The following is a 22,887-nucleotide window of genomic DNA, read 5'->3' as shown; positions in this document are numbered from 1 at the left end:
GCAGACAGGCTGCAGGACACCCTTCCCCTCCAGCACTGGGAGCCTTCCTGACTGGTGGTGTGCTGTGACTGCTCTGGAGCTCCTTGCAAGCAGCAGCAGTGAGCACAGTGGATGACAAAGGCAGGGTCTTTGCCCAGAAGGGACAGCCCTTCCCAGTGGGAAGGCTCTGCAGACCTACTCTGCAGGGCAGCAGTAGATGTGGGCACTGCCCCAACCCAAAATAAGTAACAGCTCAAATCTTCATAAGTAGATTTTTGTTTATTGGATCATGAATGTACACACATGCAGCACTCTCCATCTGCAAAGCATGGTCTTGGTGGGACACGTGCTGCAGGAGCAGCCAGGGGAGCTGTGCTGGTGACAAAACCAGCTGTTTGATGCAGCCACTGTGCTCAGTGATCCTGTGACAAAGCATCAGTGCAAGAGGCTGCAGTGCCAGGGCCTCCTCCAGAGTGGTGGAGTTCTGGGAGGCTTCAGAGGTCGCTACTTAGTGCATGTACCTGTGTTTGGACTGCCTTCCTGAAGGCCTGAGGGGAAAGTGCTCCTGCTGTTAATTTTAGTAAAGAAGATGTGAAGGAATAGCCAGTTTCAGGCCACTGGAGTCTTTTCAGCGGGGGACAGCACAGAGCTGGTAGACAGGAGGTACATTGCTTGTCCCACTCAGAGTTGGGGTTACGTTGAGCTCCTCGGGTTTGACGACAGACTTCAGAGTAAAGTTCTGCAAGAGGGTGGCTATAAGTAAGAATATCTCCATTCGTGCCAGGCCCTCTCCAGGGCATATCCGTTTTCCTGAAAGTAGCAAATAGAACTCAATGAGTGTTTCTGAGTAGATTGGAGTTTGTACTAAGCAGCTGTGTTGCACAGCTTTGTTTACTACACGCAGCCATAGCACTGAGATGACTGTCAGGGTTACTGAGGACATTTCCAAGAGAAGAGTTTGTTGGCAAAAGACTCTTGACAGGAAGAACAGGAGCAGGAGAAGACTTAACCGTGGAGCAAACCTCACAGCAGTCGAGAGAGAGCAGGGTGACAAAGCACAGGTGAGAAAGTGGAAGGTTGGGCCCATTGATAGGTGAATGGTTGCATGTAGCCTAAGAGGTACTTAAAAGGTGCTGCAGAACAGTGGAGCTATCAAAGAAAGATTTGTTCAGGACAACTTGGGTGTTTGTGCAGGCAGGTGACAAGTATTTTAGACAGTGCCAGTGGATCCCATTCACATCATTACATTGACAACTTTTAGTAGATTAGAGAAGCTGTCAGGCCTGAAGACCATGGAAAATGCCACTGGCGATGGGAGCAGCAGGGAGGAGGTGTCCAGAGAGCAGTGAGCCCCAAGGAAGCACCAGTGGGACCATGTTGGGAAGAGGCAGTTGTGTGGTGCAGGGAAAGGCAGGGCAGTCACCAGAGGTGGAAGCTGAGAGAGGGGAAAAGAGCAAACCTGTGCTTTACCTGCTGAGAAGGGCATGAAGAAATCGCTCTTCCTAAAGGTGCCGTTCTTGTGCAAGAAATGTTCAGGATTGAACTCATGTGGGTCTGGAAACTCTTTACTGTCATGGAGGACAGAACTGAGGACAGGGAAAATCGTGGTGCCCTGAAGTGTAACACAAGAAGAGCAGAACATGAAAGACAGGCAAATTAGATCACTTAATCTGACTGCCTGTCAAACTGAGATTATGCTTCCCTGTATAACCCTATCAGTGCCTTTGGTTTCCCTTTGAGGACCCTTCTTTAGAGGAGACAGCTTTAGAGAGACCCTACTGAATGTCGCAGCAGTTGTTGCCTGCTCTTCCTGAATTCTCCCTCTCATTTCCAGAACATTCCATCCTCACTTTGCTCTGGTTATCAGGGGACACCCCACCTAATTCTTCTCTCTCTTGGTGTTTCACAATATTGTGTTCTTTTCAGAAAGTTCAAAATATCAAAAGCACACAAGGTTGTGGAAAAGAAGCTCCTGTGGAATTTCCCTCTCCTGACAAATTTCTCCTGCTGCAATCTTCTATCTTCCAACTTCCTATCCAGCTATTAACAGGGGCTGGAGTATTCAGCAGCGATGCACAAGAGTTCTCTGCTGGCAGCTGAGCAGTTCTCTGGATCCTGCCTTGTGATTTTACATAGCTGGAAATCACAGCACCAGCACCCCATGTGCTGCTGTTTCCCAGCTTCCCACAGTCACCCAGAAGAGCAAGGAGCACTGCTGCAGCAGGCCAGGCCAAGCCATGGGCTGCTCTAGCCCACCAGCCTCCCTCTGGCAGTGGCCAGCAGAGACTGCCTCAGGAAGTGTGCTAGAACAGAGCAAACAGGTTTGGCTTGTTCCGTTCAATGCAAACATGCCCTACAGCATTTTGTGGCTGAGTCTTTCTGTGCTCAATAACCAGCAACTGACTTGGCTCCCAAGCATGTGCACTATGCTGGATGGTGGTGGGCAGCTCCTCAACTTTGCTACCTTTTGTGTGAAGAATCACTGCTCTGGGTATTTGTGAACCGACTGTGCTTCTGCAAATAGGTAAAGCTGCAGAGCAAGGGAACAAAAGTGTTGGTCACAGCTACTGTTCCAGTCTTGGCCCATGGAGCATCAACAAGGGAGTGTAAGTGAGCTACAGCTGCCTGAGGATAAAACCCTCACAAAGGGCTGGGTGAAAACAAGGTCAGGCCACAACAGTTCTAACTTGTGTCTTGTAAGCGACAGCCTAAGAACTGCTGAACTTGAGGGAGATTACCTTAGGAATGACGTAGTCTCTGAACTTGGTGTCTTTGGTCACAGTATGAGGGAGAGCCAGGGGAACAAGAGAGATGAAGCGCTGGATTTCATGGACCACGGCATCTGTGTAGGGCATCTGGGTCCTGTCAGCCACACAAGGTTTTCTTGATCGTCCTACTACCTGGTCAATCTCTTCTTGAATTTTCTCTGTCATGAGAGACACAAACCATCAAATGTGTAAATAAAACCAAACCTATCTAAATAGGTTGCCCTATGCTGTTTACAAATCTCAGATGGCAGGATCATTACGTTGGTTTTAATGCTGAGTGGAACACAGCTCCACTGCTGCTCATGCAAAGAAAGTTCTATTTATTTGGCTAAATAAAGATGTGGACACAGTCAGATGCGTGAGAGAGAGAGAGATGAGGGGAGAATCTGGCAGAAGGATGTGGTGTTCATCATGTGCCCAGCCCAGGGGACTAGCTAGAGAGGAAGAGGTCGCAAACTGGTACCTTGTATCTTTGGATATTTGAGAAGAAGCAGAAGCCCATATCGTACAGTGGTGCTTGTTGTCTCAGTTCCAGCAATGAACAAGTCGAAGGCGCTTGTTATCAGGTTCTTCTTGTGGAAACTGGAATTGGGACGATCTTTCTCCTAAGGAAAAGGCTATGCTTTTTTCTCTGGTTGAGCTGAGAGAACTGGCCCTTTCTCATGTCATCCCAGACTTTCCTTCTCTCCTAGAGCTGTTGTCTTTCTCTGCTAAAGTGCAACAGCCATCTGGGGCATTGCAATGCTACCTTGAGCAGTAAACTCAGTACCAACCCTCTTTTAAGCTGTGCACTGAATGGCACTCCACTGCTGGTTTGCTGTGCCAACTGCTTTCCAGTGAAAGAACTGCAAGACCAAACTGAAGAAGTCCCTGTGTTTTGGTGAAAGCAGAGGAAGCTCTCCCTCTCTGAACAGCTGCAGGTAGTGGTGGCTAGTGAGCACGCAGACCCAGAGATAAAAGCTCTAATACAGGCAATATCCTGGGGTATTGTAGCTGTTTTCTCATTGCACAGCTGACTGGGAAGGGGTCAGCCCAATGCCTGTATTACTCATGAGAGGGAAGGACTCAGCATAGGTGTGTTTGGGGACAAGCTGAGGCCATCAGTCTCCTTACCTCCTGCATTTTGCTGAGGAAACAGTCGATGAAATCCTGAGGGGAGTTGGGATCTAGGGAGGCTTCATGCAACTTCACCTCCTCTGCTACAAATGCTTTCAGAGCATCAAATTCTGTAAATATACTGTTGTGTGGGCCAGGCAGGTAATACAGGATATTTGAGTACATCTGGTAGAGCTGGAAGGAAAGAAACAGGAAGGTCCCTAGTATGACATTTGCCCCAACCTTTGATATTAGCCAAAAGCCCAGAAAAGCCACAACCCTGTCAACTGAGCCAAACAGAATGACTAGGAGGCTGGGCAGTCTGGCAGGGCTCGCTTAGTAGTAGTAGTAGGAATAGGAGGAACTTTAGAAGTGGAGAAGAAGGGTGTCCAGGACTATTGGGAAGCTACACTTAGCTGGCAAAGCCAATTCCAGCTTTGGTGAGGGTGGTTCTTCCTCTTGAATGAAGTACTTTCAATGCAGCAGAGCATTGATGGGGTCCTAATTATAAGACTGAAATGGAACTTCATTGGGAGGGAGGTCTCCTGCTCCCCTGGGAGAATGTTGCCACTGTGAAATGCCTACTGAATGTACCTGTCCCCAGCGGGAGTTCGTCATCTTAAAGATGTTGTTCATGTTGTTCATCAGAGCCAGGAACTTCTTGTCTTTATAATCATATCGTTTCCCAAAGACAATGGAGCATATGACATTGGAGACAGCACAGCTCAGCATGAAGGTTGGGTCAAAAGGTGCTCCTGTGATTTCAGAAAAGTTAGACTATAAAAAGAACCCCATGAAATGTTCTATGTCTACTTATGGCTACTGTGGGTAATCTGAACTCTGGTTGTTAGTGGAAATATCAGATCAGACTCTGAGTGACACAGAAGGGTCCTCAAAACAGAACAGAACGTGATCACAAAATTATTACAGCTTTGTAATGAGGGGTAGCTGGTGCATGGACCAAACCCATAGGAACTTCATTCCTTGCTAAAGATGTGACCCCCCTTAATACAGCCTATTTTTTTCAAACATAAAATATGTTAAAAATGGACTGTACCCTTTGTTTTGTTGATCTCCTCCAGCAAGTATTCAGATTCCTCCTGTATCCTCTCTTCAATGCTCCTCTTCCCCATTCCAAAGTTCCGCAGAGTAGTGAGAGAAAACCTCCGGACATGTAACCATAGCTCATTGTTGCTAAAAATAATCCCTGCAGAGGAAGAAGGAAGAGGGAGGACTGTCTTGGGCATGCTGGATATGAGATGAACAGTGGGTCATGGTGACAGTGAATCCTGTCCCTGGAGAGCACTGACATGGTAGCATCACAGCATACTGTGGTTTGGAGGTTCTGGAGTCCAGCTGCCTGCTTTTGGCCTTCTCCACTACATGCCCAACATCCTTGTGACTAATTCATCACTCACACATACACAGTTTCTCTTGCTGCAGCTGGTGGCTGCTGCCCCTTGCCATTTCCCATCTTTGAGAACAATCTGGCTCCCCTTCTCTGCTACCTCACACCGTTTGAGTGGTGGAAGTCAGCAATTACAGCCCTCTCTGGCTTCCCCTCTCCAGGTGGGTTGCACCCACCCCTTGCAGTTTTCCCTCATGCAAAGTACACTCCAGCTCTAATGTGCTGAACATATCTCCAGCCCTTCCCTTCTGCTTCAGAAGGGGCTCAGTCAGCAAACATACCTAATCCATTGTTAGCCCTGTCTCCAATTGGCATGTGTCCTCTGGAAGCAAACTCGTCCGCACGATCAATCAAGGCTTCTTTCACCACGTCATGTCCATGCAGCACCACCACTGGTTCAGTGCCCAGGTGCACTGTGAACACTGGTCCATAGTCTTCACTGAGCTGTAAAAATGCAAGAGGGAACATGGCCATGGAGCAAATAGTGAGGAAGAAGGGAACGTCTCCTTGCAGCTGCCTCCCACAGCAGGCAGTTAGCCTCACACACTGGGAACATCAAGGTTTGGTTCTCTCGTGACAAATGTGGCTGTGGAGATGGGTCCCACTTATCAACCCTGACCAACATGGCAACAGCCATGAGGGGAAGCAGCTGCAATCCCCATGACTTTTCTGCTCCTCTGCAATTGCAAGTCATCAAGCCATAGCCACAGGTTGACCTCATGCACAGGTCCCACACATTTCTCACCCACAGCAGAAAGAGAGAAGAAGATGTAGCCTTACCTTCTGGAGGGTTTTGGCCAAGTTACTGGGCTTCACCTGCAGCAGGTTACCTAGAATGGGAAGGGGAGCTGGTCCTGGAGGCATCTTCCCCTTTCCAGACCTTCCTTTCCATGCTGCAAAGGAGAGCAGGCAAGCAATGCAAACCAGGAGAATAACAGTGACTCCTCCCAGGAGTTCCATTTTCTTCTGTGGCTCAGGAGGGAGTGACTCTGGCTGTCAGAATCTGAGTTTATATACTGAAGGTCTGTGTTAGTTCAAGAGCAGGTTTTGGGTCACATGGCAGAGTCAGTCGGTGTTACTAGTCAATCATTTGTTAGATTGTCCTCTTTTATGAAATTAAGACTTTTATTGGTATTAATTATTCATTGACAACACGCCTTACCTCAAACAACTGCAGTTGCCAACAGAGATTAGGAAATCGGTAATGTGCTCATACAACTTGTTTTGTTTTACCAGGAGTTAATTTTTAAATAGGGGCACACTCTCCTACTGAGGTGCTCACACATATTCACTGTCACAAGAGCATCTTCCAAGTACTTCAGTGACTTTTGGGTTTTCTGTTCTTCAGTACTGATTGTGCAAGCTCTCAGGGGTGTGAACCATCCTTCATTGTTCCTGAAATCTTCCTGACATTATTAGTGAAGTTCCCACTGCATGTGATTTGCCAAAGGACATGCAACTGTGTTTTCCTCAGTGCACAGCTATAGCCCCTGTCTCCCTAGGGGTGTCTGGTGTCACCAGAGAGGAAAATATAAAATGTGTACCTAGCAAGTCCAGAAAGATCTCCAGACATGACAATACACAAGAAAGGACTTGCTGGATGAGACAAAATGAAGATGTAAGAAAAGGGGGTGAGACCTTGAGACTCTGACTTCTTCAAGGTCTCCTAGAGGAGAAAAAGAGAAAAACAGACAGAGAAGAGGGAAATTCAGAAATTGAGAGAGTCTCTGGGAGAGAGTCTCTAGGAAATTACTTTCCAAGCTGGGACAGGGATGCAGTTGTCCAAGGCTGGGTATAGGCTATGGCAACCTGGCAACTAGTCCTTGCACTTACCAAAGAAGCTCATCCAACCTACTGCTGGAAGCTGGCATGCACAGCTTGATTTGTTCATGTTTGACTCCACTATGAGGAATGAGTGCCTTGGAAGTTCCCTAGGTGCTCTGGGAGACAGCAGAGCATGTCTGGTGTATTGCAAGGGCTTAAAAAAGAGCTGGAGGTTTCCTGCCCAAGATTACTCAGGGGCTGTGAACCAGTGGGGTCCCAAGAGCAGTGGCCATGGCTGGTAGAAACAACCCTCAGGGCTGTGCTCAGCTTGTTCAAGCTGGCCTCAACCCTCCATCTCTCCTGAACTGTGGCACGTTTGCAGGCAAAACTGATCAGAAAGTGTTGCAAGGATAGGGGATGTGGGACTTGGTGGGAATTAGCAAGAAGCCTGAGTGAACTGAGTGCTTTGTTGGGGCATGCTGTGTTTGCTGTACAGCAGTGCGTTAATGTGAGTTCCCCTTTCACTCAGAGGAGCTAGTGAAGGTCTCCATCCCTTGCAAAGTTTTTGTACCTTCCCTACAGAAGGGAGTTCTAAGTCATCCTTGTTCTCTTGGATAGGTACAATAACTTACTAGTTGTTCTTTTTAAATCCCATTTTATTTCTTAGAGAGTCATACTCAATACTTAGGTGGGAAAACTGAACTGCCAACAACTTTTGGCTAGTTGGTGATCTGCTGGCCAAATTCCTGCATCAATGCAGATGTTGTCATTCCAGTTCATGGAAGTGTAGGTAGGTTCACGGACTTTCACCAAATGAAGTTCATGAAAGTTCATTTGCACTGCCACGAGGTAGCTGCCAACTACCAGTGTTCATGACCTAGCCACCTTGTCTACAAATTTCCCTTGTTCCCAGGACACTCATTGATCAGACTAGTGGCCCACAGAGAAGTTTTCTTCACCTACCTTCATCCTCTGCATGTCCTTCCAGTCCATGGTGCTCTTGGTGCTATCTAAACTGGTGCTTACAGCTGGGTTACTGTAATGCGCGAGAACTACCAAATGGGTGAGGAAAAGATTTCTGAGGAAGAGATCTGCTTGTTTCATTTCAGCTAGGCTGCTTTCCTCTTTCCAAAACAACTTTTTTCAAACAAAGCATTTAATTTCCATGAATTTCAGGCTTATTTGAAGAGCCTCCCATCCCTACATGATCAAACACAGCTGTTTGGTGTCTGTGTAGGAACTAGGAAAGGGCAATTACCGAAACTGGTCTCAGCACAGGTACTACTTGGTGGATCTACAGCATTTCCAGGGTTGTTTCACATAGAATTATTCTTCAATTGTAGACATTTTTGCTCTCAGCAAAAGTAAAGTATTTATGGGTCAAAGTGTAATAGAAGTGTAATAGAAGTGTTTCTGTATAGGTCCAAAGTACTTTAGTGATTTTTTACCAAATTATCAGCAGGTAATGAAGTCAAAGGAAGCATTTGGCAGTCCTGCAGTGATTATGTAATTTGGGTGTGCACTCCGCTCAGCTTCCAAAGAGATGAAGCCTTCCTCCCTGCCAAAGTCCAAGTTTTTTCCCTGGGTGTCTCTCCACTGTCGCTGTCCAGTGCCAGGCAGGCACTGTGGGGAGCACAGTTGGCTCACGAGGGCTGCTCAAGCCTCAGCCACATAGGCAGCCTGTCAGCATCCATTGTCTGCATCTCCTGTTGTGCAGAGCTCCTCACAAGGGCTTGTACTTTGTGGAGCAGCCATCTTGGTTGGTGCATGAAATTAGCAGAAACAGGCACTTGTAGAGGTAGTGACATTCTTGAGCAGCTGACATCGTGGCATTTTGTACAGCTGTGCAGCAAAGATGGGCTGTGGGCTGAGGTGGAAGAGCAAAGGAAATGCTCCCTCGGACTCCTGCTGCCCACCATGCCTGTGGAGAGGGCTGGCTGGGGCCAGTGTCCTGATGCTGTACAGTGCAGGAGCTGGAGGGTCTGCTGAGGGCAAAAATGTAAAGACATTCACAGTTCCATTGTATGAATGCAGAAATATGTATGGAAAGATGGAAAATGAGGCATTCACTTGGTGTGGCTGTGGAGAAGGCTCTCCATGAGACCTTGCAGCTGCAGACAAGCAGCAATGGTTGCTGGCAGGCTGAGTTTTCTCTGGGGTCACAGAGGCTCCCCTTCCCTGTGTTTCAAGCCCATCTCAGGGGCCCACCTGCCAGTTTTTGGGGGTAGGGGTCCCAGAAAGCACACCAGCCTGCCACTTAGCAGCCAAGCCTGAACCAGTCCTGCAAGTATCCCCACACAACCACACTGCAAATAGGGCTGTGAGTCCCCAGCCAAGAGCTTTTATGGGGAATCACCACTATTTAGGTGTGCAAAGCCTTCTGAGCTCCATGATTTCTCACAGATTTTATGAGGAGAGCTGTTTCTGTGCTTTTATGTCAGCACTCTGTGTCTGGCATTTGAACCCATATAATCTTTAAAAGAGCAAAAGAGCATTGTCACTGAGTTTCTTGCACTCATGCCATGTAATGAGATTAGATTGTAATGTAATTAGAGCACCGATAGGGTGATGGGGAGAACCAACCAGATTTCCTGCATGTTCCAACCACGGGAAGAACTCATGGTAGGAAAAAAGGTTTGAAGACCCTCCTAGGGCTCTACAGTATGAATAGAGAGCCATCTCTTGATATTTGCTCAACTCTTGCCTTTTGGTTTTCTTCCAAGAGTGCAAGCAGACTCTGCTGAGTTCAGGTGAGGGCAATGGAAGGTGTTAAACTGCTGGGTTAGGTCCACCTGGATGCTTCAGGGATTTCTGGTCCCAGCTGGCTCCACAATTTAAAAGGGCTAGGCTAAGAGCCTTGCAAGAGAGCAGGATGGGTGCTGTAGGGCAGTCTAGGGCTGCATCAGGAACTGTGCTCTTCTGCATATTTCTTGGGCCCCTTGCCTTGGTTCTAGGGGCTCATGTCAGTGTTTTTTCTGATCCTACCCTGCTGACTTGTGGCCAAAAAAGCTTACAGCTCACCTTGCCTCCAGGCTGGGAAGAGAATGCTTCGTTTGTGCTGACTACTTGGGGTGAGGCAATATCAAGAGGCATTTTTAGCCATATCTTTGCCCAAATGAAGAGGTATATGGAATGAGAAGAAAGGAACAGGTTTTGGTGTGGAGTATTGCTGAATAGCTTCTGTGCATCTTGCATAATCAGGGGCCTGCTTACATGACGCAGCAGTCAAAGACTGGTGAAGTGCTGTGCCTGCATCTAGATGTCTTGGCTGCTGAATGCTCTCACTGCTGTTCTAGACCCTCATACTGGCTAGGTCTCTATTTCCTACAGAAAGGTAGGATTGTAGTGGGTCTAATCTGCAATGTGGGACTCTGAAGCCCCTGCTGCTGTGTCTTCTTTCCCTAGATACGGAAGGGAAGGCACATCCTCTGCAGAATGACTCTGGCTGTGGGCTCTTGGTATCTGAGACTCCAGATGGCTCCAGGAAAATATCAGTCTCTTATGCTGGCTGTTATGTCTTTGAGTGGGTGAGTGACCTAAGGGATTCTGCTGGGGCTGTAACTATTGCTGCTCTGGCTGTCCTGACTGGTGTGGCTTTCCCCTAGGATCACAATTACCTTATACTGGTTGGGCTTGAAGGAACAGATGCTGCTGGGCAAAAGGTTGTTCGTGAAGAGACGCTGCTCAGGTGCCCTGTGGACCTTCCTGGTAAGATACAAGCACCTGTCAGAATCTTGTGCTGATGAGTGCCCTTCCTTTCAGATGGCTGTTCCTAGTCATTTTGGGGGCTAGGAAAGGGGACTTACTGCTGTGCAGAAAACTCCATGGAAAAGGGTCTGGACACAGGAGCCAGCAGCTTGCTGGGGACTTGTGCCTCTCTGCAGGGTCAGCTGGTGAACGTTTGTTTTGTCTCCCAGCCAGAATCTGGCTACATGAGTTCCTGCAAGTTCAGGGATTCAGCTGGAGACTAGGTACAATGATTTTCTTAACTACCAAGAGTTGATCTAGAATGCTTTATCTTGACAGATCTGATGTAAATCCAGTTTCCTGTACATGGCCTCAGGGGGAGTCTCTGTTTCATGGGAATTCAGGTCCCTCCTGAGCAGACTCCCATGCCAGATCCAGGCCATGTATTTGACCCTCTCCTGACTCTCATTTCCCTTGATTTGTATACAGAGTCACCAGGAAACCTTCAACCAGTGTCCTTCATGTCTTTGTCCCCCTGCTGTTTTTTCTAGCCCTGGATGCTCCAAGCAGCAGTGTCTGTTTGGCTGTTCTCAGCCGGGACCGGCTGCTGTGTGCCTCCCTGCCCATCAGCCAGGGAGACTGTGAAGCACGAGGCTGCTGCTATGACCCCAGAGACAGGGTGAAGCCTTGCTACTTTGGTAACACAGGTAAGCCTGGGCAGCTGTTTTCCCTCCCTCCTGAGCTGCTGCAAAACAGGATCCCTCACTTTGCAGGCAGGGCAAGCTTGGTATGAACTGCCCCTGCAGGTGGCTTAAGGCTATGTTTTTGGCTGTCAAGAATATAATCTTCCAGTGACGTGTCCAGCATTTTCCACTGTATTGCAACACACCTGGTTCTATGCCCGCATTGGTGTTGTTGTTGAAGCTGGTTGCACTTGTCTTGCCATACTTTGCACTTGTTTTGTGGGTTAAAGGCAGGACAGCTTGAAGGACTTGCTGATCTTGTCTTGGTTGTGATATTAGGTCCTCTTGTCCATCCCTCTTATCTCTGAGCTCAAGACTGATTATATCTTTTTCTCCAGTGACAGCTCATTGCACACCAGATGGCCAGTTTTCTATTGCTGTGTCTCGAGATGTGACCCTGCCACCTGTTGCCCTGGACTCAGTGCAACTGGCCAGTGGACACAGTACTGGCTGTGTCCCTGTCCTGACAAACAATGCCTTTGTTGTGTACCAGTTTCCACTCTCTGCCTGTGGTACTACTTTTCAGGTAAGAGCTGCAGCTGTTAGTAGGCTGGAAGAGCTGGAACAACCTGACATAGCTTTGGGTCCTTATGGACGTCCGACAGACTTCCAGAGGCCAAATGCTGTTCTCCAGCCTCATATTGATCCAGCCTGACTTTACCACAGTAATGGTGCCTACCTTTCATTCCAGATGACTGGAGACCAGGCCATATATGAGAATGAGTTGGTGGCAAGCAGGGATGTGAAGACTGGGAGCCTTGGGTCTGTCAGTAGGGATAGCATTTTCAGGTATTATCCTGGGACTGATGTTGCTAGGTCTCACTGTGTTCAGTGTCACTAGAGAAATTCCTGCTTGTCACAAGCTCTGAATTCACATGAGGGCACTGGATTAAGTTAAAGACTGGTATATCTCTAATTAGGAGGAATAAAGCTGATGTTGATAAGAGACAATCTGCAAATCCTCAAATATAGACACTGAAGAGAATTTCAAGTATTTGTTAAAGTGTTGGAAGAAAGGGGATATAACTAATTAAAGCAGATGATACATTGCCATATTGGAGAAAGGGGGTATCAGAGTGGCTTTTGTTATTTGCCTGATTTGGAGCTTTCCTTCCCCACCAGATTACATGTCCGATGTAGTTATTCCATCAGCGGGAGCTCTGTTCCATTGAGTGTTCAGGTCTTCACATTGCCACCGTTCCCTGCTGTGTCCCAGTCAGGTCCCCTGTCCTTGGAGCTGCGTGTTGCCTCAGGTAGGAGAGGTCTGCAGGACCTACTCAAGCCTCTCAGTGCAGGGCTCTGATGAGTAACAGTGGAGTATTGATGGGTAAACCCAGCAGTGCTTCCCTGCCACAGTGGGAACGTACTGATCTGGCTGTAAGGGATGCCTATTCCTCTTTCTTCCTGCTCTTAAATGGCTCTCGGGTTTCTTCTGTCCCAGATGGAAGCTATACTTCCTACTATACAGACAGTGACTATCCGGTTGTGAAGACTCTGAGAGACCCTGTTTATGCAGAAGTCAGGATCCTTCAGAGAACAGACCCAGACCTGATTTTAGTTCTGCACCACTGCTGGGCCACACCAAGCCCCAGCCCCCAGCAACAGCTGCAGTGGCCAATTTTGGTGGATGGGTAAGTGACTTGTAAAAAACTTTGGGTCAGGGGAATAAACTTGCTCTTTTTTCACTGCTTACCTTTCCTCTCAGGTGCCCTTATGCAGGGGACAACTACCAGACACAGCTGATGCCTCTGAGTTTCACCTCAGGACTGCTGTTCCCATCTCATTACCAGCGTTTCACCCTCTACACATTCACCTTTGTGGACTCCACTTCCCAAGAGAAACTCTCTGGGCTGGTAAGATCCTGTCCTGGCTGCCTAGCTTCACACTGAAGACAAGTAAAATGTGTGAGCAATAAGAACCATTTCATAACTATGAGTTATGAGTCCCTCGGTCCTGTTGGGGGAGTGGGGTGAAGACTAGGAAAATCCCTGCTGAAATAGAAGGAGAGAGATTGATTCCAAAACTTTGTTCCCTGAAGTGAATGTGGTAGAGATAAGAGACATCGCTGGAGGGATGTGACAAAAAATGTGACTACTAGATGGGTAGTAGTTTACTTAAGCAAGTGCAGCTTGGCTGGTCAATTAGCTTGGGGTGTGTGCTCTAGCTATGCTAATCAATATTCTCTAAACTACATTTCCCGGCCAAAATGACTTGGAAATAACTTTGAGTACCTTTTGAAGCATCTGGGCTCTGAATCTTATTGTGCTCCTCCAGTTTCAGTCACATGAAATTCACCCTGCCTTGTACTGTTTGCTCAGCACTCCTAGGATCAAGTAACACTCAAAATTAGTCTCAGCTGTGCTTAAGAAGGTTCAGAGTGTGGTGGTGCTCGGGCAGCAGTATTCCAGCTGTTAGGGAGAAGTGCCCTAATGCCGGATTTGACCGAGTTTGAAAGTGTGTGGTGTAAAGGTTTGGAAGCTGCCTTGGAGCGGACAGCAGAGGGCTCCAAGGCTACAGCCTGGATGTGAAATTAGGCGAACAGACCTTCCTGCCTTCCCTTAAGGACCAGGTAGGCTGATAGGGAGCTAACTCTCCTCATAGCAGCCTGTGTGGTGCTGTGGCTTTGGATTTGTCACTAAAAGTGTTGAAAACAAGTATTCTTGCTGTTTGCTGAATAGCACTTGCAGAACACCAAGACTTTGTCTTCATTCTACTGTCTCTCAGCCCCAAGTGAGTAGGCGTGGGATAGGCTAGAACCTGGGAGGCAGCAGAGCTGACTCAAAATGGCCAAAGGAATATTCCATGCTGCATGATTTCATGCCTAGCAGTAAACATTAGGGGATTTCATCTCCCAGTGTAGCTGATGCTCCAGTGCCTGGGCACTGTCCTGCCTGTAGGAGCAGCGTAGGTGACTTGCCTTTACGTCACTTGTGTGCTTTTGGTTTCTTTCTTCCCTTCTCTTCCTTTCTTTCACTTATTTAACTGTCTTCACCTCTCCAGCTACAGGTTTTCTTGCTTTTGCTCTTCCTGTTCTTCCTCTGCCCTGTTGGGTCAGAGTAGGGGTGTGAGTAAGTGGCTGTGTGGGTGCTCAGCTGTTGGCTGGGGTCAGTGCACAGCAGTAGGATATCACCATCTCCAGACACTGCCTGAGGGATTTCAGACTGTGTTCCATGTTTCTCTAGGTGCACCTGCACTGCAGTGCTTCAGTGTGCCACCGGTCTGTGGAGGAGTCCTGTGTCACCACGTGTCCTTCCAGAGTCAGTAAGTGTCCTGCCTTCTGCTTCTCTGTCCAAAGGGGCAGAAAGGGAGTAGGGAAACCAGGTTGGGGAGTAGGAGGACACGTAGCCTATGGAGTAATTCCCTTGAGGCATGGACAGTTTGGCAAAGCATTTCCTGCCCCACTGACTAAGGGCTCTTATGCCACAAAGACAGAGGTCTTCACGGGCTCTTAGCTCTATGTGGACTCACATGGAAAGTGTGGTGTCCTCGGTGTTGAAGCTGACTTCAGGCTATACCTCTTCTTACCTAAACCTTCACATTGCTCTCTAGGGGCTAAAAGAAGTGCTGAGCATCCTTTTCAGGAAGGTACTTCCCATGTGTCCAGCAAAGGCCCTGTGATTTTCCTCCAGGAGGAGCTAAGACAGGATTCAGCCAAGGATAGCCTTGGTAAGTGTGGAGCAGAGCAGGGAAAGGGGGCTGGTCTAAGCTGTTCTACAGAATGAGCCCCTGAGGCGTCCCTGTGCCTCCCTGGGAGCGTTAACTGGGGTGTCTCTCCCCACAGGAGCGGCTGTGCATGCTGCAGCCCCCTGGGCTCTGGGATTTGCTGCTGTGGCAACTGGGACAGCTCTGTGTGTGGTGCTTGTGGCTTCTGTGCTGTGGCAAAGGAAGGTGTCAGCAACACGTGAAATCAATGGATTGCAATAAAGTGATTGTCAAACCCATTTGGTTGGTGGTACCCCTTCCCCTGGAGACCCTAGCTGTAAGAATTATTTGCAAGGCAAAAATTACCCCAGTGGCTATGAGAGCTTTCCAAAATCATCTCACTCTGGAATTATTCTGGTTTTGGTGTTGTCCGTCTGCCTTGGACAAACGGGAGACCTTGCCAAAGCCTGGGCTGCAGACTGAGGCAGGATTGATGCTGGGTAGTGTTGGCATTTCTGTTAATGAATATAGTGGCTCTCAAAAGTAGTGACCTAGGCTCCATTCAAACACTGAGCAGAAGTGCAGCAAAACTCACTAAAAGTAGATTCTGCATCTGTGGGGATGCAGAGCAGGTATTTTGGCCTCCCCGAGGAGCTGGGAATTGCCCACTTGTCCCTAAGTCACTGGGTAAATTAGGGTGGTGCTCATGTGGCAGGACTGGAAAGCAAGGATGCCAAAGCACTACACAAATGGGCCTTCCTAATAATGCTGTGCATGAACTTGTCTTTCTTGCCCTAGAAAGAGAAAAGGTGGCATTTTTCTGGTGAATGAGAACATGGAAACATCTTTCCAACTGGAAAAAAAAAAGAGTTCTAGGTGGTTTGAGCTTCAGGGGAAAAATCAAACTTTACTTAGAGCTTAATCTTAAGCCTTCATGTGACAGCAGGTAGGAGTCTTCAAAGGTCTTGGATTAAAGCTAATTTGACATCACTGTTGGCATAAAAGTGCTTTTCTTAATTTTTAAACTTACTTCTTTTAAATGCTCAAAATGGCAAGTTTTATTTCTCATCAGGAGCAGTTCAGGGTGGTGTTGTCAGCTCCAGCAGCTGGGCAGCACCCCTCTTTGCTTTCTGAGGTCCTGGGTGAAAACAGTACAGCAAAACTCTGCAGGCTGTAGAGGGGAAGTGAGGCTCCAGCCCCTCCTTCCTGCCCAGCCTGGGGGAGCTCTGGTGCTTGCACTTACACTGAGATCTGCCTAGAGCTGATGGGGAAGTCCTTGAGGGGAAGGAAAAATGCTTTTCTCTTTTTTTCTTCTGAGGCTTGATTAGAAATCCTTCCTGTTAAGGGCAGGAGAGAAGTCTTAATTGTATTGCTTTGGGGCCTTTAAAAGGGAGGAGTAGCACTTGCACATGGAAGTGAAGAACTGATGAGTAGCTTGCTTGAGGCAGCAGATGTTCTTTTTAATTAGGTTCTGCTGATACTGTGTGATTGGAGGATGTTAACAAATGGTATTAGATCCTTTCCTCTTCCAAGAAATTTCAGGAGTAATCTTATATTTTTATTCTTCTAATAGAAACGCCTTTCCCTGCTACTGTCAGTATAACCAGTCATCTTCATCTTGCATGCTATCAAAAATCTAAGCAGAAGAAAAGTTCCAAGTTGCATGGTGGGAGGGAGAAAGACATCATAGGCTGGAAAAAGACATCATCTGAAGATAGGTCAAACGGTCTCCTCCTTTGGAGCAGGCCTCTGGTAACTAAATGACCTTGGTACAGGTGGAGCTCTGTCTGGGAAAGCTGGGTGTAAACTCAATGTGCCTTGTGACAAGTCTTAGGAGCAGTCTGTAACGTTAATTAACTGGGCAATTAGAGGAGTAATAAAAAGCACACCTTCTCCATGCACCAGGCAGGGTGCTCTGGCACTGGTCTTAATTGTGTGTGTGTAAGCCAAGATCTAAACACCTCCTGTCTGCTACTGGAGCCTTGCTATGCCTCAGTAAGGGAGACAGAAATATTGGCTTAGAGAGCTTGGGTGACTGTGGATGCTGAAGGGGCTGTGAGAGTCAAGTCCCTGCTGCCTTTATTGGGTTACTGAACCATCCCAAGTGGCAAGGAGCTCTGGGTGGGTATCCTATGGGAATTGCATGTATTCCCCTGCAGGGACTGTCCCTCTTGGTGCTATGCTGTGTGTAGCAGGCTGGTATGATGCATAGTGCAGGGTACATGCAGTGCTAAATGGAGATGGGTGAGAAAAGAAGTAAACTTCATTCCCTTATCCACTCTGGGGAGCTTTCTTTGTTTAAGGCTTGCTACTTGGGCCTCAGCTGGCAGGAAGGCTGTGAGCAGCAGTGAGATGAGTTATTCTTCTAAAGAGTGAAAGGCAGCCTGGAGGTTTCCTCCTCTGTGCTCACTGCCTGTTCTCTAACACCACTGGGGTGTTAATGGCTCTCATGGTTCCTGTTATGCAATATTTGCTTCTGCAAAGAGTGTATTCTTTCCCTTCTACCTTCACAGATGCACTTCTGGCTTACTTTTTTTCTAGGCCTCTCTTTAGTTGAGTCTCATTGACTCTTTACCATTATTTTCTTTTTAATACCTGTGTGAATTCTTGTGTGCACCCTGTTTACCTTCACTCTGTCTCACCTGGTTATAGAGTTCAGTTAAAGCTGCTGGGGGGTGCTGTACACTGTCCTTAGACACCTGCAGGGGAAAGGAAGCCCCTCTGTCCAGCAGGGTGCTGCTGGCTGGGAATCAAGGCTGAAGAAGAGCAGCTAAAATCTCTCATTTGAGGCTGTTGTGTAGTGCTGCTACTGAATCCAGATTTTCAGAAAGAAACTCCAGTGCTGAGCATCAGCACACTTTGTCCCAGTGCCCTCAGTGATTTTTCTTTCAAGTGCTGCATGTGCTGCCTGTCTGTGGAAGCAAAGACCAGCAACAGCACCTAATACAAGGCAGCTCAAAATTAACATGTTCTGTCATACCTGAACTTTCAAAAGGCTCTCCTCACCCTCTAGATCTTTGAGAACAGCACCTGTTTCCAAAGAGCAAACTTGCTTTGACAAAGCTGAAGAAGTTCTTTAAAAGCTTGGAGGTAACAATTCCTTTCTTGACTAGCTATGCTCACCTGACACCCTAAAGGTGGGGTAGTTGCTATACTACAAGCCAGGTGTTCATTAATAAAATATCTGAAAACAATTATCATAATAATGATACTTTTATTAAATTTATTATGCTCGGATTACAATGGATCCTGGAGTGGAGAACTATACAGTATGTTACACATTATAAATACATTTATTTCTGAAAATACATGAATATATTTAATATAATGCTATAATAGAGAAGAGTGCTAGTTTATCTTAGTTAAAAACCAAACAAATACAAAACACCCAACAAACTTATACCATGAATAGAGGGCTGTAGAAAATACTAGTTCATGATGCTGTGTCTTAAAACACTTTAAATTCAGTTTACACTGATTCACATTCTGTACAGTCTCTGTAAAAAAAAACCTGGAGGGATAATGGAGGATATAAGTAATGCAGGATTTTTATCCCCTGTATTTACGGAGATATACAGAATATTCACAGAATAATCAAATAATAAATCTTTCTAGCTTTGCATGAAGCTAGCAAGGTATACAGTGAATAACCAAGTCCTGCAGCAGCAGCTACAAATGAAACATTAAACACAGCACCTACTTTAGGGTGCTAACCTTGAGTCAGCACAGCCTTTTTTTTTTTTTCCTTTTTTTTTTTTTTTTAATGGGGGTTTGGGTTGTGGGGTTTGGTCATTATTTGTGGGGATTTTTGAGATGCTAAGTAACAATAGTAGCAATCCTTCTGAGTATTTGAACCCTGCCCTCACTCATCCCTGCAAACTATACTGGCTCTGGAATGGCATGGCTGAGATCTCCGAATCCCAGAAAAGATCCTACTCTGGTTTGGAGGACTCCAACAGCTCCAGCTGATGTGGATGAGCACGGGAAAGCATCTGTTGCTGAAAGACTAAGCCTCCTGAAGCTGATCATTCCTGCCAGCTTGTCAAATCTCGGTTCTCAGGCAAGTTGGGGGTGGGGAGGGATTTTTAAACAGCAATTGCTTTCCTTGTAATTTTATTATAATTTATGGGTTAGAACAATCCTCTATATCAAGAGGCAATGTCAGTTTACTTAAGTCTTCACTTCATGTATATTAATTATTTTGCTAGTACCAGTAAGAGCTAGTGTGCAGACACCTCTGCAACCATGGGACATTCAGAAGCATGCACTGCCTGCTCCTCAAGTCAGGAAGCAGTGGACATGTGGCAATAAGGCAGCCACCACACACAGTCATAGCCTTACACAGCTGTTAGTGTATCCCAAAAGAGCACCAGTTTATAAAGGATGTATTTGAGTTACTTTTCCCTGCAGCCTGGTTCTCCTCACCGTTTCCCAGTAGAGTGTGTGGACACAGCCATACAGCAGCAAGACTGCCCTACCTGCACAGACAGAGCACTTCAATGGAACTTAGAACTGAAGCCTGGTGCCTTTTCAATAAAAAAAAAAAAGATTGATTACAGAATGGCTGGGCTTGGGGCAGAGGCTGTCCTGGATGCCCACTCCAGTCTGTGAAAGGCTGATTCCTGCAGTGCTGCATACTCTGGTCTTTACAGTGAGTGTGTACAATGCCAGCTTCTGTGCAGGGTAGCACCAGAGTCCAGCGACCTCTGCAGAAGGAGCAGGCCCACAGGATGGGAAGACAGTAGTGGATTCAGGAATGACCTTAGCTTTACATACTTTGTTTTCCTGTTGGATTCCAGTGAAATGGCACAGCTGGCCATAGGATGCTTTGAAGGGAGGAACTGTGCTGGAGACAGAGACTGCAACTCAGGTTCCCCAGAGGGAGGAGGCTGTCCTTGCAACAGCCACCTCTGCCCTGGGCAATGAGTCTCTGGCACTCCTCTAGATGATGCTATGTCCTACAAAGCTAATGTTTATTTCAGCTGGAAAAGTCCCCAGAAAGTAATGATAGTTTAAAAGCTTCAGTGTTTCAGGTAATTCTGTTCCCAACCCAGAGAAGAAGATTTTCCAAATCTTAGAAGTCCCTGTTGTTTGTGTTGCAAGAAGCTAACAGCAATTTTCATCTGTAGCTTGACTTTTTAAAGTACACTTCAGATTTGGGAGCAAAGCCATACATAGCTGAGCGTGTATTTGCCCACAGACCCTTCTCAACATCCCCCTTCCTTCTGTCCCTTCCAACACTCAATTCAGAGTTGCTCTGTTGACAATTGTAGGATGTAGATTGCACAGAGTAACCCCACGGTTCTTGATTTTTTTGTCCTTTGGTGTTCTTGCCTTGACTTTCTGAAACAGAAACATGCAGTGAATGTGAGATTAGAGAGAGTTTCTCTGTATTTAGTCTATGGGCTGACTTGGCAAGGTGGAAGATGAAGCTGAGGCTGGTTTTTCTTTTAGTCTTTATTATGGACAGAATGTCTCTTTCCCAAGACCTATTGCTGGCTTATTATTTGGAAGTCTTTTGATTGACTGCAGATAAATTAATTTTAGTGCCTTTTATGTTTTGTAAAAAGGCTGTGTGATGTAGCCTGTATGACTACAGTTGCCTTTAAATTGTGGGCTAAAAAAATACAACAAACCAAAAGCAGGGGGACTATTAAAATGAAGATATATGGGCTAGTCCTCAGTAGGCATCAATCCACATCATCTGAACTTCAAAGATTAGACCTGTTTTCTGTCACTGTAAGCTGGGGTGTGTCTGGGTGAAGGAACAGGACTGCCTCATTTTCGTGCTGAGAAGAGGTGAAAAACCCCAACCCACAAAGAAACACATGCTGCTTTACTTACTTTACCTTGCTCCATTTGACTCAGGTTATCAGAAAGGCCATAAGTTTTCGTTCTTCGTATTTTGTCCCAGAACAATCATAGAGTTCCTCTCAGTCTTCCTCAGTTCTGAAGACATAATATCTGGCCTTAACAAATAGAAAAATATAACTGAAGTTGACAGTGGCCACAAGGCATTGGTGTGTTCTTAACATTAATATGCTGTGCATATATATCTAAGCTATACCCAGGGCAGCTTCCCCCTCTCCAGTCTGAAATTCCATAGCAGATGCTGTCCAAATATTTGTGGCAGCAACCAAAAAGGAAGCCACAAGATGCAGCATTTGGCAGGGAGCCACATTGGGACACAAACATAATTTCGTTCAGAGCAACCAGTATTTTCTGCCCAGCTGGATGATAGGGGTAGATTTATGGCTGAATATTACAGGGAAGTTAAAATTTCTGGTCTAAAATAGTAAGTAGGAAATGAAGTGTTTAGAAAAGCAAACTAAACTAGCTGCTGTGGACTGTCTCCAGCTTAATTTTTTGTTTATTATTTATTACATATGATTGAAATGAGTATAATACATCCTGTTAGGTTGAAATTACTCAGTTGGCTCAGGCCTCCAGGGCTTATGAGAGACAAGCCTTTTGAAACATTTTCTAGACACATCTTTAAAATACGTTCTGTTTAAGAAAAAAAAGCTATCATTTGTTTTTTAGGTTTTTTAAAGCAATATTTGAAAGTTGTTTACAGAAAATAAATAGCTAATAGCTATTTACTTCAAACCTTCACTTTGAAAATTTTTCAACTCAAAGTCCTGAATAATGTGGTGCATACTCTTTATTTTGTGAACTACTATATTGGTTTTTTTTCTTAAATGTTGTACATTTTTATGTTCTGTTCCGCTCTTTGTTCTTTTACAATAGACTAGTCAATCTTCTGCCTTGATGTTCTTCAATTATTTGGTGGTTTCTCAACCCTGAGCACAGGGTTGAAAATACTTTAGTATTATTACTCCATGTGAAGAGCATCATTCAGATCTGAGTCTGAGGTTTTGGGGCCTTTTTCAACCTTTACTACACAATATTGAATATGGGGTTTTGTAATGTTAGAACTGCACTGTCCTTGGTAGCTTACTTCACACTAACCACAAAGTGGGCATCATACAGCAGCAAGCTTTTGGTGGCTTCAAACTGAAACTATCATCTTTACCACTGTATTTGAGGTTAGCTCATGCATCTGCATTAAATCTACAGCTCCCATAGATACCCAGGTGGGTGTATCTGCACTGGAATGACAGGAGGGATTGCCCAAAGCTTCCTACATTAGATTCTGCCCTGAAAAGTGGAGGACCATGTGCTGCTTAAGTTCACAACACCATCATGAAGTCAGTCATCCATCTGTTCTGGTCCTTTGCACAGAATAGATGTTGCTTTGCAGGAGCAAATGTATTAAGAGGAAAAAGAAAACGAAATGAAAACCTGAGCCTGTTTAGAACAATGTATGACAAAACACTGAGTCTGGTGCCAGTATGTTTACCTTGGCAGGCCTCCCCTCTCTCCTGCTAGAAGAACCAATTTCTCTCTGCTATGAGAATTCTTTTGTGGATGTTAAAAAAAAAAAAAAAAAAAAAAAAGACAGAAAAGGGAAACAACCACCCTGGAGCAGATCATTCATCATACACAGAGTAGGAGCATGAAAGGGGATTTGCTTTGACCTAGTTACAAAAACAAAGAGACTTTCTCTAATTGCCTGAATGACTCAAGTGGGACTGGGTGTCAAAAGCAACAAATCTCTGACTCCTTCAGAGCTGTATGTTAATACAGGGCACCAGGCTCCAGCCTGTTCCAGTGCCAGACCTGGAGCCCAGGAAAGCCCGGGTAAGCAAAAGTCAGCCAACTCCATATGTCTGCATGTACAAACAGGACCAGGAGCCAGGACAAACATGTTTCATAAATTATAACAAAGCCAGTGGCT

At 46.2% G+C, this 22,887-nt stretch overlaps 3 protein-coding genes across 7 annotated transcripts in view; 1 reads left to right on the top strand and 2 right to left on the bottom strand.

Annotated features, from left to right (window-relative positions):
* Nucleotides 1-239: 239 nt before the first annotated feature.
* LOC106855352 (cytochrome P450 2C19-like) lies at nt 240-6,331 on the bottom strand. Its single transcript, XM_014879956.2, has 9 exons — nt 6,031-6,331; nt 5,532-5,694; nt 4,900-5,049; nt 4,437-4,597; nt 3,861-4,037; nt 3,211-3,352; nt 2,718-2,905; nt 1,450-1,591; nt 240-789 (listed from the first exon to the last, which is right to left on the bottom strand). Exons 1-9 carry the CDS (start codon nt 6,208-6,210, stop codon nt 608-610), a joined length of 1,485 nt encoding a protein of 494 aa, XP_014735442.1. The 5' UTR covers nt 6,211-6,331; the 3' UTR covers nt 240-607.
* Nucleotides 6,332-8,869: 2,538 nt separating this feature from the next.
* Nucleotides 8,870-15,385, top strand: LOC106855321 (zona pellucida sperm-binding protein 4). Its single transcript, XM_088168649.1, has 12 exons — nt 8,870-9,013; nt 10,353-10,541; nt 10,620-10,722; nt 11,253-11,408; nt 11,783-11,970; nt 12,136-12,233; nt 12,567-12,697; nt 12,886-13,075; nt 13,150-13,297; nt 14,627-14,705; nt 14,994-15,110; nt 15,226-15,385. The coding sequence occupies exons 1-12, from the start codon at nt 8,870-8,872 to the stop codon at nt 15,366-15,368; spliced, it is 1,686 nt and encodes a 561-aa protein (XP_088024775.1). The 3' UTR covers nt 15,369-15,385.
* A 2,895-nt stretch (nt 15,386-18,280) lies between these two features.
* The window catches only part of LOC106855353 (uncharacterized), a 30,743-nt gene continuing 26,136 nt past the window's right edge, over nt 18,281-22,887 (bottom strand). For 4 of the 5 annotated variants that reach the window (XM_088169026.1, XM_088169028.1, XM_088169029.1 and 1 more), the window contains exons 8-9: nt 20,936-21,055; nt 18,281-20,429 (exon numbers count right to left, since the gene is read on the bottom strand). In XM_088169026.1, coding sequence (XP_088025152.1) covers nt 20,959-21,055 — 97 coding nt within the window. In that variant the 3' untranslated portion in view covers nt 18,281-20,429; nt 20,936-20,958. Of the gene's footprint in view, nt 20,430-20,930; nt 21,056-22,887 lie in introns of all 5 variants that reach the window. The other variant, XM_088169027.1, reaches the window with a different exon arrangement.

This window comes from Sturnus vulgaris, chromosome 8 (genome assembly GCF_052056855.1).
Source record: "Sturnus vulgaris isolate bStuVul1 chromosome 8, bStuVul1.hap1, whole genome shotgun sequence".
NCBI classification, from domain to species: domain Eukaryota; kingdom Metazoa; phylum Chordata; class Aves; order Passeriformes; family Sturnidae; genus Sturnus; species Sturnus vulgaris.
This window is presented reverse-complemented; position numbering and strand designations above follow the sequence as displayed.